The 14,083-nt window shown below is 54.0% G+C and overlaps 1 protein-coding gene across 6 annotated transcripts in view; it reads left to right on the plus strand.

The window, feature by feature from the left end:
• Window positions 1-5,033: 5,033 nt before the first annotated feature.
• The window catches only part of SLC43A2 (solute carrier family 43 member 2), a 42,403-nt gene continuing 33,353 nt past the window's right edge, over window positions 5,034-14,083 (plus strand). For 2 of the 6 annotated variants that reach the window (XM_058283094.2, XM_071210402.1), the window contains exons 1-2: window positions 5,154-5,226; window positions 6,110-6,307. In XM_058283094.2, coding sequence (XP_058139077.1) covers window positions 6,148-6,307 — 160 coding nt within the window. In that variant the 5' untranslated portion in view covers window positions 5,154-5,226; window positions 6,110-6,147. Of the gene's footprint in view, window positions 5,227-5,601; window positions 5,714-6,109; window positions 6,308-14,083 lie in introns of those variants that run through there. The other 4 variants (XM_058283092.2, XM_058283096.2, XM_058283093.2 and 1 more) reach the window with 4 other exon arrangements.

Below are 14,083 nucleotides of genomic sequence, written 5' to 3' on the forward strand. Positions count from 1 at the left end.
TCAGCACTGCGTATGGGCCAACTCATCACACGGGTCAGGAAGCGCTGGGTTTGAACCTTGGACCTCCCATGTGGTAGGCGGACGCCCTGTCTGTTGGGCCAAATCCACTTCCCTTCTACATCTTTTAGTACTTTAGTAGTTTTATTTCTTTATTATTTGTCAACACTCCTGGTTTGGGACTTTAGCATACCTGCCAAAAGACAGAAAAAAAAGTTTCACTCAAATAGAAAAGTGTTCAAATCCCAGTTCTGATAATTTTTTGAATGTAACTTTAGAAATGTCCCTTCATTATAGGCAAGGCACATGACCCCATGAAATCAGCACCCTGTCAGCAGCCCTGGAATATACAATCATCTATTTCCCCAATATAACGGAGTTAGATTCATTTATAATTTCCCTACCTATGATTCTTCAACCCCTTTTGTTTGAACCTATAATTATCACTATGCCTGTTAAATATGCCTCAGAGACTTAAATCTTGCAGCCATCACCTACTCTCCAGTTCTCTGGACTCACCCAGAACAACTAATTTTTAAAAAAACCCAAAAACAAAACAAAACAAAACAAAAACAAAGAATAACAACAGCTACAAATGAAACAGTTCCTTCCATCTGCCCCATACTATCTAAGCCCCCTCTCAAGCTGAAGCAGAGCAGACATCACCCCAAATTCCTCAAGACTGAGGAATGAACAAACATAAAGGGAGAGCGTTCCATGGACCGAAGTAGATTTATTGTTACTGTCTGTTCTGTGTGCCCATTTGCTGCGTGTTCTTTGTCTGCTTCTGTTGTCAGCGACATGGGAATCTGCTCTTTTTGTTGCGTCATCTGGTTGTGTCAGCTCTCCGTGTGTGCGGCGCCATTCCTGGGCAGGCTGCACTTTCTTTCGCGCTGGGCAGCTTTCCTTACGGGGCGCACTCCTTGCACGTGGGGCTCCCCTACGCAGGGGCACCCCTGCGTGGCGCGGCACTCCTTGCGCGCATCAGCACTGCGCATGGCCAGCTCCACACGGGTCAGGGAGGCCCGGGGTTTGAACCGCAGACCTCCCATGTGGTAGACAGACGCCCTAACCACTGGGCCAAGTCCGCTTCCCTATTGCAGTTACTAGGGTGTGGTAATGGAAGAACTTGTAACATTGATATAAAGGTAGTGGTTACTAGAGGTTCTGAGGGGAGTGGGAAGGAAAATCAGGGGGAATAGAGGGCATTGGAATTTTTCTGTATTCTACCGCAATGACTGATTATGTCATTATACATTTGTCAAAACCTATACAACTGTGTAACACAAAGTGTAAACCATAATGTAAACTACAGACCTTGGTTAGTAGCAATGCCTCAGTATTGGTTCACCAATTGTAATGAATGTACCACAGTAATGTAAGATGCTATTAATAGGGGAAAATGTGGGTGGGGGAGGGGCGTGGTATTTGGGAATCCCTTATACTGTTTTTTTTCCCATTGAAATGTAATGTTTTTTTATTTTTTATTTTTTTTACTTTATTCATTTTTTTAATATTACATTAAAAAAATATGAGGTCCCCATATTCCCCCCACCCCCCTTATACTTTCTGTGTAACTTTTCTGTAATCTAAAACTCTAAAAATAAAGTTTATTATATATATATATAAAAGGAATGCCACTTAAAGTCTCAGTTTCTTCATCTGTAAAATGAGGATAGGAAGCGGACTTGGCCCAGTGGTTAGGGCGTCCGCATACCACACGGGAGGTCCGTGGTTCAAACCCCAGGCCTCCTTGACCCGTGTGGAGCTGGCCCATGTGCAGTGCTGATGCGCACAAGGAGTGCCCTGCCATGTAGGGGTGTCCCCCACGTAGGGCAGCCCCATGCGCAGGGAGTCCGCCCCATAAGGAGAGCTGCCCAGCGTGAAAAGAAGTGCAACCTGCCCAAGAATTGTGCCGCACACACGGAGAGCTGACACAGCAAGATGACGCAACAAAAAGAAACACAGATTCCCGGTGCTGCTGATAAAGATAGAAGCAGTCACAGAAGAACACACAGTGAATGGATACAGAGGGCAGACAACTGGGAGGCAAGGGAAGAGAAATAAATAAAAAATAAATCTTTAAAAAAAAAGAAATCTTTAAAAAATATAAATAAATAAATAAAATGGGGATAATGCCCCTCTCCCAGGCTTATGTGGGGATTAAATGACATAAACACCTAGCAGAGTTTTTAGTTCTCAATAAAGGTTGATTAATAATGGCTGTGTTGGGAAGCAGATTTGGCCCAACGGATAGGGTGTCTGCCTACCATATGGGAGGTCCAAGGTTCAAACCCAGGGCCTCCTGACCCATGTGATGAGCTGGTCCATGCACAGCGCTGATGCGTGCATGGAGTGCCCTGCCACGCAGGGGTGTTCCCTACATAGGGGAACCCCACACACAAGGAGAGCCCTGTAAGGAGAGCCCTGTAAGGAGAGCCGCCCAGCGTGAAAAAAGTGCAGCCTGCCCAGGAACGGTGCCGCACACATGGAGAGCTGATGCAGCAAGATGATGCAACAAAAAGGAGACACAGATTCTGGGTGCCGCTGACAAGAATACAAGTGGACATAGAAGAACACACAGTGAATGGACACAGAAAGCAGACAATGGGGTGGGGGAAAGGGAGAAAAACAAATAAATCTTAAAATAAAATAGTGGCTATGATGGTTAGGCTAATGTGCCAACTCGGCCAGGTAATGCTGCCCAGTTGTTTGTTCAAGCAAGCACTGGGCTAACTGTAATACATGGGCATTCCATCAACTTTAACCATCAGTGAGTTTGCATAAATAGCTGATTACATCTACGGTCAGCTGAGGAGATTGCAATCAACATTGAGTGATGCCAGATCCAATCAGTTGAAGGCTTAAAAAGAGAAGTGATTCCCGCGGTAGGGAGAGAATGCCCATGTCTACTTTAGATAGCCAGCGCCTCCTGGGGAATTCAGCTAGGACCTTCATCTGAAGCCCTGGCTTGCAGCCTGCCCTGCAGACTTCGGACTTGTGCACCCCCATGATCACATGAGACAATTTTATAAAACCTCCTAATATTTACAGATACCTCCTGTCCGCTCTGTTTCCCTAAAAAACTATGGCCAATACAGAGGCATCGCCACTACTTCCCAGAACCTGGTACCTCTTGTACTTTTCATTTGTTCATATTTTCATTCCACACACTTTACTGTGTCTGGTTTGTGCTTGCTTCTGTATTAAGGGCTGTTTATACAAAGTTAAACAAGACAAGTTCCTACCTCCAAGAAGTTCATAGTCCATGATAAAAGGGAAGAGAAGACCAAAGTAGGGCTCTGTGAAGGGCGTTGTGGGGAGGGGTTAGGGAAGGGCTTCCAGAGGAGGCGCCGTCCAAGAAGGAACCACGTTTGAGGGCCAGCAGTGAGAGAAGCAGCATGTGCAGTCAATGTGGCTGGAACATCTAGGACCCAGTGGGTCCACCAGCCTCCACAGGTGAGAGGGGTAGGGGAGGCCTAGTTAGGTCAAGTTGGAGAACTTGAACTTTATCCTGTAGGACAAATGCTAAGGAATTTCTGAAGGACTTCAGTGGATTCCTGCCAAGGTCAGATTTACATTTCCCATAACTCACCTGGGAAGGCAGGTGGATGGATTTGAGAGCCTGGGACCAGGCTGAATGATCAATAGTTGCACAGATTGGGCAGCACTGATAGATTAGATGAGTATTTAGGAGATGCGGTTGTATTGGTGGGGTGGGGGTGGAGGAAAGGGAGATATCACAGTAGGTGCCTAACAAATATTTGTTGCAAGGATGGTTTATGATGTACAACTTCCATAGATGGTGGTGCTACTACCTGGGAGAAAATGGAGGGAAAGGGGAGTACAGTTTTGGGGGGGAGAAAGTGAATTATTTTAAAGATGTGTTTGAGATGTGCATGGAACAGCTGCTGGGAGGTACCCCTCAGGTAGGTGGCTTTAGGAAGGAGAGAGGAAAGGGCTGGGGATGTGTCAGGAGGATGGGTGAGATTCTGCATAGTGGGTAACTGGTGGTGAGAAGCTCCCAGTGAACTAACTACGCCAAGCGCTGCCTCGGCGAGATAGCCCTTGTTGGGTGGCCAGTGGCAGGTTCCCGACGGCAGGGGGCGCACTCGGAACGGTGGACTTGGAGCAAAAGGCTGCTGGGGCTCCCAGCACGGGGGTTCGGAGCCAGTTGCCAGAACGTGCCCAAAGCGAACAAGCAGAATGTAGGGGAGACCGCAGTTCCTCCGAGGTCGGGCTGGTGCCTCCGATCCCGAGGATGCCGCCTGCCCGTTGAGCCTTCAGCGTCACAGCCCACCCCCCTGCCACGGCAGTTTCTCCGGGCAGGTCCTGCTTGGCGGATCAGAACCGAGTCCAGGGCCCTCCCGAGACCGCGCGCTTTCCGGGGCCTGCACCCACCGCCCACGGGCGTCACCCAGCAGACGGCGGATGGAGAGGACCTGGAGGAGGCGTCCCGCACGGGGCGGAAGTGGGTGGGGGTGGCGCAGACGGCGGAGCCCGGGACCCCAGGGGGCCGAGGAGAGCCGGAACCGGGAGGTCAGCGCCTGGGTCGGCGACCAGCGGAGACACCCTTCTAGGGCGGGACGGACAGTCCCCAACGCCTGCCTGGGGATGCGGGACACCTTCCAGGGACCGGGCTGATCACACCCCGGGGAGGGAGTGGGTAGGCGGATCGGAAAGAACAGGGACGAGGCAGATGACGCCGGACCCGGGTTTGGGCCGACAGCGCCGGGACGGGGCAGGCCGAGGGCAGGAGTGCGCAGAACCAGGTCGCGGAGCCCGAGGCAGCGTGGAGCCCCGGCAGAGGCGGCGAAGGAGCCCACCAGAGGAGCACGGCGCGCCGGGGGACGGGCAGAAGGCGCGGGAGCGCGTGCCGGGGGCGGCCCGGAGGCGAGGCTCCGAGCGGGGCTGTGCAGTGACGAGAACTGCCTTCCGGAGCTCCCGGCCGGGGTGCGACTCCAGCCTCCGGAGGCTGAGCCGAGGCTCGGCCCGCAGCTCCCCCGGCCCCCCCAGCTCTCTTGTTTGTCTCTCAGTCCGGCAGGAACCGGCTTCTGCTCGCCGCCGGGCGGGCGGCTGGCTGCTGATTGGCCCACGCCTGTTTCCAGCCCCCCACTCAGCCAATCAGCGGGAAGCAGTGTTTTCATCTTGGAGTCAGAATAAAAGGGCTGGAATAAAAGGGGGCAGAAAAGGCACCGGGCGGGCCCGATAGACACCAGTAGGAGTCGGGTGAGCTGGACCCGGGGGATCGGGGCCCCTGGCGAGGGTATGGGGTGCAGAAACTGCGAGAAGGGACCTAGGTAGAAGATGTGTGAATAAGAGGGGAAAGAGACTGAACGGATGAGGGGCCGCCAGGGAGAGATGACGAGTAGAGGAGAAAGCTGGGGCATGGAGGGACGGGGGTCCGCTTCCATGGAAACGGGCTAATTGCCGAGGTAACGGCCCAGGATGGGGGTCGCGACAGTGGCTCGCGCCGCCGGTTTGAACCGGCTTCGCCTCTCGCATGCGGGGCTCGCGTGGCCGCAGCGCCTAGCGACCTACACAGTAGCCAATGGGGGCACAGTTCCTGTGCTATTAGACCAATGAGCGAGCCGTGGGCGGGCCGTTCCGGAGCTCTGTGCGCTGATTTTGTGGTTGAAGGAACCAGTTCTGGGGAAGGGTCTTGAGTGCGGGCGGGAGGGCTCCCGTTAGGGTCCGAGGGAGTGGCAGCCCTCAGGTATGCACCTGCCCAGGTGGCCGGACCTCGAGCTGCATCCCCTGCCAGTCCCCAAGCCATGTCAGCCCCTCTGGGGGCCAGGGCTAGTTCTACGTCCCCGAGCATGCTTTAATCCCTTCCCGCTTCTATGCCTCAGTTTACCTCTGAGTGAGCGGAGGGGGAAGTCTCCTTGCCTGGCCAGGGCGGCTCAGTCGTATTCGAGGGCAGCCATTCGAGCCAGCCACGGGTTTGGAGGTGGCCCGGGTCCCGGGCAGGCCTGGGGCTTGCTTGGTTCCCCGCGCGCACCTGCAGCCGGGGCCGCTGGAGAGCGGGCACGCTCCGCTGCCTGCGGCGGCGGCCGGGGACATCCGCGTGGGCCGGGCTGGGCCGGGCGCTGACGCTGAGATCTGTGCGCAGGTGGCTGCGGAGCCGGAGCCGAGCCGCGCCGCCGCGCCATGGCGCCCACCCTAGCCACTGCCCATCGGCGCCGCTGGTGGATGGCCTGCACGGCGGTGCTGGAAAACCTCCTCTTCTCCGCAGTCCTCCTGGGCTGGGGCTCGCTGCTCATCATGCTCAAGTCGGAGGGCTTTTACTCCTACCTGTGTACTGAGCCAGGTGAGACGGGCGCCTCGGGCTGGGGATGGTTCTTGGAGTGGGGGATGGCGGCGAAGACCTTGCCGGCAACACCAGCCCACCGCGCAGCGCCTCCCCATTGGCAAAAGGCGCTTTTAATCCGTACCCAGCTCTGCTTGGTGTATATCATTGTCCCCGTTCTGTGGATGAAGAAACTGAGGTTCAGAGAGGTCTTCTGGCTTGCCCAAGGTCACACAGCCGGTGTCTATGACAGACCTGGAACTCCCAAATCCAGGGTTTTCTTGACTGTATAGGAATATTGCCGAACTCCTGACCCCAGTGTATTGCCTGACACATAGTTGGCCCTTGGTAAGCATGTTCTTGCCTGCGTCTAGAATTATGCTTGTTTTAAGAAAAGAGGAACTCTCAATTCAGTGACTGGGCTGCAGCTGGAGAGAGGAAGTGGTTGCCTCTTCAACCCAAGGAAGGTTCATCTAGAATCTAGATGTTTTTTAATCAGGCCATTATAGAGTCTCATAGGGGCTAGCTGGATGCACTTTATTGTCTATTTCTGCTGCTTTATGATTCCCCAACGGACGTTTTCTCCCTCTGGCTGTGAGGATGCCTCAGTGGCTTTCCATCCAGACGTCGATGCTTGGTCTGACCCTTCCCTCCGTCACCCCGCCATGTTGCAGAAGCCAGCCTGAGGATTCTCGTCCACACGGAATCTGCACACATGGCCCCCACTGCGCCGCCCTGTCTGAGGGTCCTCATTGCTGTAGGTCAGGAGGCTCATCCCAATACTAGGACCCAAGCAGCCCCTGCCTTCCTAGGCAGCCTTGATAGGAAACCTTTTCCTCTGTCCTCCCCCTGCCTCCGACAGTGGGTATGTCACAGATGAACTCATGTGACCTCGCTCCCCGGCACCTTTGCCGGCCAGCTCCTGCCTGAGTCCCTGCGATGGACACAGGCCAGGCCTGACCTCCTGAATCACCACCGTCATGCCTTTTCTTACTAGAGTCCTTGCTTTGGAAGAAGAGTAAGCTTTGGAGCAGCTTGTGCTGCCTGTGACCCGGTGTAAAGTCCTCCCTGTTTTCTCTTCTCTGATGTGCCCAAGAGATTTCCAGTCTCTAGGGAAGGTTAGCTGCGGGGGTTACTGGCAGGGGAAAGGGAGGCTTTCTGCTTGAGGGCAGAAAGTATATCATTTATAACCTTTCACCTAAACAGTATTTCCTAATAGCCTAAGGGTTCTTGGCAGGACTTTCCCCACATCAGCAAGAAACCTTGGGAGATGGGAGAGTCAGACCTTGTTCTCTGTACGGGCTTTCTGCTTTGCCCAGGAGATGTGATGAGATTAATGACTGGTCTGAGAGGAGCCGGCCGGGTGTTCGGCTCCTCCCCGCGCTCTCCTCCCGCTGGATCTGACCCTCCCTGCCTTCGTCTCTGCTGAGCTTTCAGGCTGCACAGAGGGCTGAGACAACAGAAGGAAACCACCATTCCCTAACGACAAAGCTCTAAACATTTTGTCCAGATTAGGGAACTGCTGTGGTCAGATTTTTTTTTTTTCTTTTGAAACCCCCAGTGATATAGGGAAGAAGAGTCTAGGTCTTTTCTCCAGACCTTCCACTGACTTGACTTATTTTATTGGCTTCGTATCCTTGGGGCTGGTCACTTCCTGCCTGCCTCAGCCTTGCTCCTTCCTTCTTGTAGAGTAGGATGAGCCCCAGATGGGGCGGAGTTGCACTGAGTTGCTGTTTTGAGGCTGGATGGGTCCCTTCTGTAAACCAAAGTAAAGGTGAAGGGTCAGAGCTGTAGGTTGAACATCAACTTCTTATCCCATGTCTTTGCTCCAGCTTCTGATTTTGGTTTTCCTGATTAGCTGGCAAACCCGCTGACCCAGCGTCCCCAGTGGAAAGGCTGCTGATTCCACACAGTTCATATCTTTCTGGCCTCCCTGCTCCTTGCTTCTTGGAGTCTGTGAAACCTGTTGTCTTTCAGGGCCAGAAGTAGAAGTGCCTGGTGGATTTAGGGTCAAGGTTTCTGCTTAGGCTTAACATATTCACCCTTGGTGGATGGCTGAGTTACGGAGAAGCAGTTAGGTCATTTACTGAATTTGTTGACTTAAACTTATCAAAGCCTCCCAGTTTACAGCTGACTGAGATGCAGATTTGTCAGCTTTTTGTGGCTTTGGGGACTGATGCTTTGGTGAGTTTTCTCAACAATCCTGTTGAAAGATTCATCTTTCTCGGGACGCCAGCCAGAATGTGGCCACAGACTCGGTGGTGGGTTCCAGCGTGATGAGGTGGGAGAAGGAAGCAAGCAGCCAGTTTCCCTGTTGCCCCTCAGCTTGTTTCGCCCTGCTCCTGGCCGGTCGGGAGAGGTGACCTGGGCATGGTCTGGGCCTTCGACAGGCTTTGCGTGATGCCGGCCAGGTGTTGGCTGGACGCCGCCCCTGTCTCCCCCACCCCGTCCAGAAGCCCTGGTGTGGACAGGAGACTGACAGGATTCCCAGGCCGGGAAGAGCGGGGCTTTCCCAGCGATGTGTCCTTTTGGCCTCGGGTGGCTGCTCTAGCCACCCCCTCTGGGCTGACCGCTGTCTTCTTTCTCCTTGTCCGGTGGCTCACTGTCAGCTAGGGGGTGGTGGTACCTATGGAAGTTTAACCTCTTCTTTCATCAAGCTGCGTATTAAGTAAACACTGAGGTGCTGAGCAAACCTGCCCTCAGTGGTCGCTCTGCAGTCTGCCAGGTTAGAGGGTCTCTGAGGTTTAGGCAGAAACCTGGGTGGTGAGGGGGGTGGTCTGGAGAAGAGACGGATGGACTGCACGTTGGAGGACAGGAGAGGAGGCCCTGGTGGCTGGCGATGTTCAGACTCACCTGTCAGAGACCACTGTGAATTGTGGAGGGCCAGCCATGGGTGGGTGTGGGGGGCTAGGAAGGTGCGGGGCACAGCCTCTGCCTGAGGGAGCCAGCACAGGTCTCCATGCTGCAGTCACACTGCTTACGGGGATCTGGAGGGAGGGGCCCATCTCTCATCTTGAAACAAAGCAGGAAAGTGGCCCCTGAGAGGGAAGAGGGGCTGCAGCTACCCAGGGTGGGCCAAGGCTGCAGATGTGGACAGCTTTGCTGCGGCTTCTTTTGTTTTATTTTTGTTTTTTTTGATGTATGTTTTCTTGTTTGTTTTATTTTTAGATTTTTTTAAGATTTTTTATTTATTTCTCTCCCCTTTCCCCTTGTTGTGTGCTCTCTCTGTCCATTCACTGGGTGTTCTTCTGTGTCCACTTGTTTTCTTGTCAGCAGCACCGGGAGTCTGTGTCTCTTTTTGTTGTGTCATCTTGCTGTGTCAGCTCTCTGTGTGTGTGGCGCCATTCCTGGGTGGGCCGCATTTTTTTTCATGCAGGGTGGCTCTCCTTGCATGGTATGCTCCTTGCGCATGGGGCTCCCTTACCCAGGGGACACCCCTGCATGGCACAGCACTCCTTGTACGCATCAGCACTGCGCATGGGCCAGCTCTACATGGGTCAGGAGGCCCTGGGTTTGAACCCTGGACCTCCCATGTGGTAGGTGGATACCCTATCAGTTGGGCCAAATCCACTTCCCATATATATGTTGTTGTTGTTGTTGTTTTTTAAGATTTATTTTTTCTCTCCCCTTCCCCTCCCTCCAGTTGTCTTCTCTCTGTGTCCATTCACTGTGTGTTTTTCTGTGACTGCTTCTGTCCTTATCAGCGGCACCAGGAATCTGTGTCTCCTCTTGTTGCATCATCTTGCTGTGTCAGCTCTCCTGTGTGTGGCTCAGTTCTTGGGCAGGCTGCATGTTTTCTTTCATGCTGGGCAGCTCTCCTTAGAGGGTGCACTCCTTGCGCATGGGGCTCCCCTACGCGGGAGACACCCCTTTGTGGCACGGCACTCCTTGCGTGTATCAGCACTGCACATGGGCTGCTCTACACGGGTCAAGGAGGCCCGGGGTTTGAACCACAGACCTCCCATGTGGTAGATGGATGTCCTATCCACTGGGCCGAGTCCGCTTCCTTGATATATGTTTTTTATTAGAGAAGGTGTGAGCTTACAAAACAATCATACGTAATGTGCAGGATTCCCATACATCACACTTCCACTAACAACTTGCACTGTTGTGGAACATTTGTTATAGATCATAAAAGAACATCTTTAGACTCTTACTGCTAGCTGTGATCCCCAGCTCACAGTAGGTATATTTTTCATATACGGCTGTTATTACCACCATGCTATTAGTACTCTCCGTGTGCTGTAATTCATCAGAGAACACCCTCATATTTGTACTGTGACCACAGTCCATCTTCCGCCACCTGGTTCACTGTGTCCCATCAGGCCCTCCCTTTTTATGGTCTCTTCCCACACCCAAAGGCCGGGAGTTTATAGCTTTTGAAAGTCCACTCTTTCTCTTTTGTTGCCGTGAATATGACTTTTCATCCCTGACCCCTCCCAGATTATTTTTAATAAAAAAAAGGGTTGTAGCTATGGGTAAGAGGGTCTCCACGCTGGTGCCCACAGTCTCACAAGGGGCCACAGAGAGGGGCCACTGCCCTCGGCTGTCCCCACCCACCCACTTTCCTTCCTTCTTCTCAGTTCATGTCTTGCTTTCTCTCCCCCTCTTCCGCTGGTCTCTCTTGGCTTCTTGCCATCCCAGGATGGTCCTGTCCAGCTTGGGTTGGCTTCCAGGGACCTCCTGGGGAGGTCTTGGACAGGCCTTGGGACTGGGCATCTGATATTAGGGCCACCTGTGTGACAGCCTTTGGCCCTCTTCATTCTCCCAGCATTTTCTCTCTGAAACACAGCGTGCAGGAGCCCACTGTCAATATAGCCGGAAGGTCAAGAGCCTGAGCCTTGGAGCCAGACAGCCCGGATTTAAGTCCTAGCCTCCCATGTACCTTCTATGTGGCTGGGGCCCGGCCACCAGCCTGCTCTGAACCTCCCCATGTCCCCGTGTGCAATGTTGGGGTGGGGGGACGTAACAGAAGAACAGCATTGAGCACGGCGGCCTGCACACGCCAGGCACTCTGCGCATGGTAGCTGCTGCTGCTGTGGCCACACGAGGAGGTCGGCCCCGGCCCACCAGGTCGGCCCTCTGGCTGCCTCTGTCCTGCCTCTTGTTTGCTCTGTGTCCCAAGCCGACCTCTCACCTACATCTCCCTGCTGGACTGAGATGCTGCTTCCTGTTGCCGGATAGACTAAGGATTTGAGGGAGGCAGGAGATCCTGGGGCAGGGTGGTCCAGGGGCCCCTACCCTGGGGGTGGGGGCTGCTCAGTAAGCAGCTGGTCAGAGAAGGGGGGCTGACCGGAATTTAGAGGGGCCTCCAGCCAGGTGCCCACCCTCGCTTCTTCGAGCATCATCTGGCCAGCTGGAGGCTGCCTATGGCCTCTGTTGCCCTGGGGTGGAGAGGAGCCCCCCTCTTTGGCCTGGGAGGCTCAGGGCAGCCTGAGTGGGGTCCTAGCACCCCCTCTCCTACTCTGCTTCATCTGTACAGATTTTGTCTGTGCGTCTTCTATGAGCAGGGCCGAACAGTGCAGGCATTGTTCTCTCTCCCCTGCCCTGGGTCAGCTCCTAATCAGCCTTAGCCCTGTTCCCAACACACTTGGGCCTCCCCAGTCCTTGTTTGCCATCTTCTCGTTTCGCCTTCCCTGGCTAGGCTGGCCTGGGCTAAGCCGGCCTCCCACTGCGGGGGCATCTGTTTAATAAACAGGTGCAGGTGTAGAGCAGGGAAGCTTGGGCTGGGAGCATAGGGGTGTCGACACTTCTTGGGCGCTTTGTGTCTTTGTGTCTCTCCTGGCCCGGGAGAGCGCAGCCCGGGAGTGGCTGTCTTTTGGCATCTGCTGGTCTGGGATTATTCAGGTGAACTGTTTATTGCCAACAAAGCTTCTGGGCACACCAAAGGGAAGGGTCCCTTCAGGAGCAAGGGACAGTTGGGAGGCTCCTCACCTCTCCTCTCCCCTCCCTCCCTCAGGCTCATCTGCTGCAGGATGTCGCTGCCCAGAGGCAGGAGGGCAGAGGGGCCGGGGGCCCTGCTGGCAGGGATTTGTTTAAGGAGCCAAGGCTGGTGGCCTAAAGTGCAAGGTCCTGGTACCTGTGAGTAGTGGCTCCAGGAGGAATGAGGGAAGGACAGACGCCCTTCCTCCCACCCGACCTCTCTCCTGATGAGCCCCCCTCTAGTTATAGGGGTGACCAGATGGCTAAAACATTTCAGACATTCCCACCCCCACCCTCACCTCCAGCAAATCAGGGAGATGCCTCGGGTACATTGCCTTGGGGTTTTGTCTTTCCTCTCTTGAAGAGTAAAGTCCTGGGGTTAGGGATCCAGCTGTGGCTCTTTTCTGGGGAAGCTGGGGTGGGTGGGGCACCAGAGGGCCTGTACTCAGAGACGGTGCTGCCCAGTGCTGCCCAGTCTCTCCACTCCAGCCAGCGACGGCTCCCTGCTTGCAGCAGGAAAGTCCCTGCAGCCTCGATACCTGAGTTATTTCACAGCCCTCGGTGCATTAGCTGGGTCAGCCCCCTGCATGGCCGCAGCCAGGTCTCCCAGGCCAGCGATCCCGGGCCTGGGGCCACGCTCTCCACCCCCCACTCCGTCACATCTGGGCTGGTTTGCTCATATCTGCATGCCTGCCTGGAAGCTGCTGTGCCGAGACCCTGTGCCCTTGTAAAAGAGCCAGTTCCTGTTCCTGCTGGCAGAGCCAACATCAGAAACCAGCTCCAACCTGTGAGGCGGCTCTGCCTTTCCAGAAGCTGCCCCGCAGTGGCCCAGCTGTGTCGGCCTGCGGCCCAGAGCGTGTGGTAGCTGCACAGTCCTGAGCTGGATCTCGCGGTTTGGCTGTAGGCAAGGGAGGGCCTCTTTTGGAAAACTGAAAGAAAGGGGAAATCTGGCTTGTTAGGCTGGGTTTCTGTGGCTTCAGGTGGTTAACCGTGTGGCTATAATCTCCTTTAGTCCCTTCTGTTTTAGCTTGGTTCCGCATGGCCTGCTCCCCTTCCTCTCGCGATCCTTTTGGCCACTGTGACCTGGTCCATTGCTTTCATTCATTCAGTAAACAACTAGTGTGACGACCTGGGGACACGGGGGTGACAGATCACAGCCCCTGCCGTCCAGGCTCACAGCCCAGCAGGAGACATATGCTCCCTGCTAGCACACACACAGTGCAGGCTCCTGCTCCCAGGGACTGCATCTGGCTCTGCTGCCAGCCAGTTGCACCATTATTCCTATCTTAACCTTCAATAATAGTATTACAAGAATGACTTACAGCTATTATTTTTTGACAGCTTTCTGTGTCTGTATGAGCTCTAGGATATTATTTGGATTATCTCACTGGTCTTCCTCAAAACTCTAGGAGGTAGATACTATTATGCCCACTTTACAGATAAGGAAGCTGAGACAGAGAGAACTTAAGAAAGTGGCCATGGTGGCTGCTGAGTGTGGGGAATGGGAGGAAGAGATGAGACGTGGGGGCGTTTTTGGGACTTGGAGTTGTCCTGGGTGGTGCTGCAGGGACAGTTACCAGACATTGTATGTCCTCCCATGGCCCACTGGGTGGACTGTGGGCTATGATGTGGACCATTGACCACGAGGCACTGTGGTGCTCAGAGATGTATTCACCAAATGCAATGAATGTCTCGTGATGGTGGACGAGATTGTTGCTGTGGGGGGAGAAGTGGGGTTAGGAGGGTGGGGTGTATATGGGGACCTCATATTTTTTTAATGTAATATTAAAAAAAATAAATACCAAAAAAAAAAAAAAAGGAGATAACTTCACTTCTCCAAGGTTACACAGGTAGGAAGTGGAGACACCAAAACCG

This window comes from Dasypus novemcinctus, chromosome 21 (genome assembly GCF_030445035.2).
Source record: "Dasypus novemcinctus isolate mDasNov1 chromosome 21, mDasNov1.1.hap2, whole genome shotgun sequence".
Taxonomy (NCBI): Eukaryota; Metazoa; Chordata; class Mammalia; order Cingulata; family Dasypodidae; genus Dasypus; species Dasypus novemcinctus.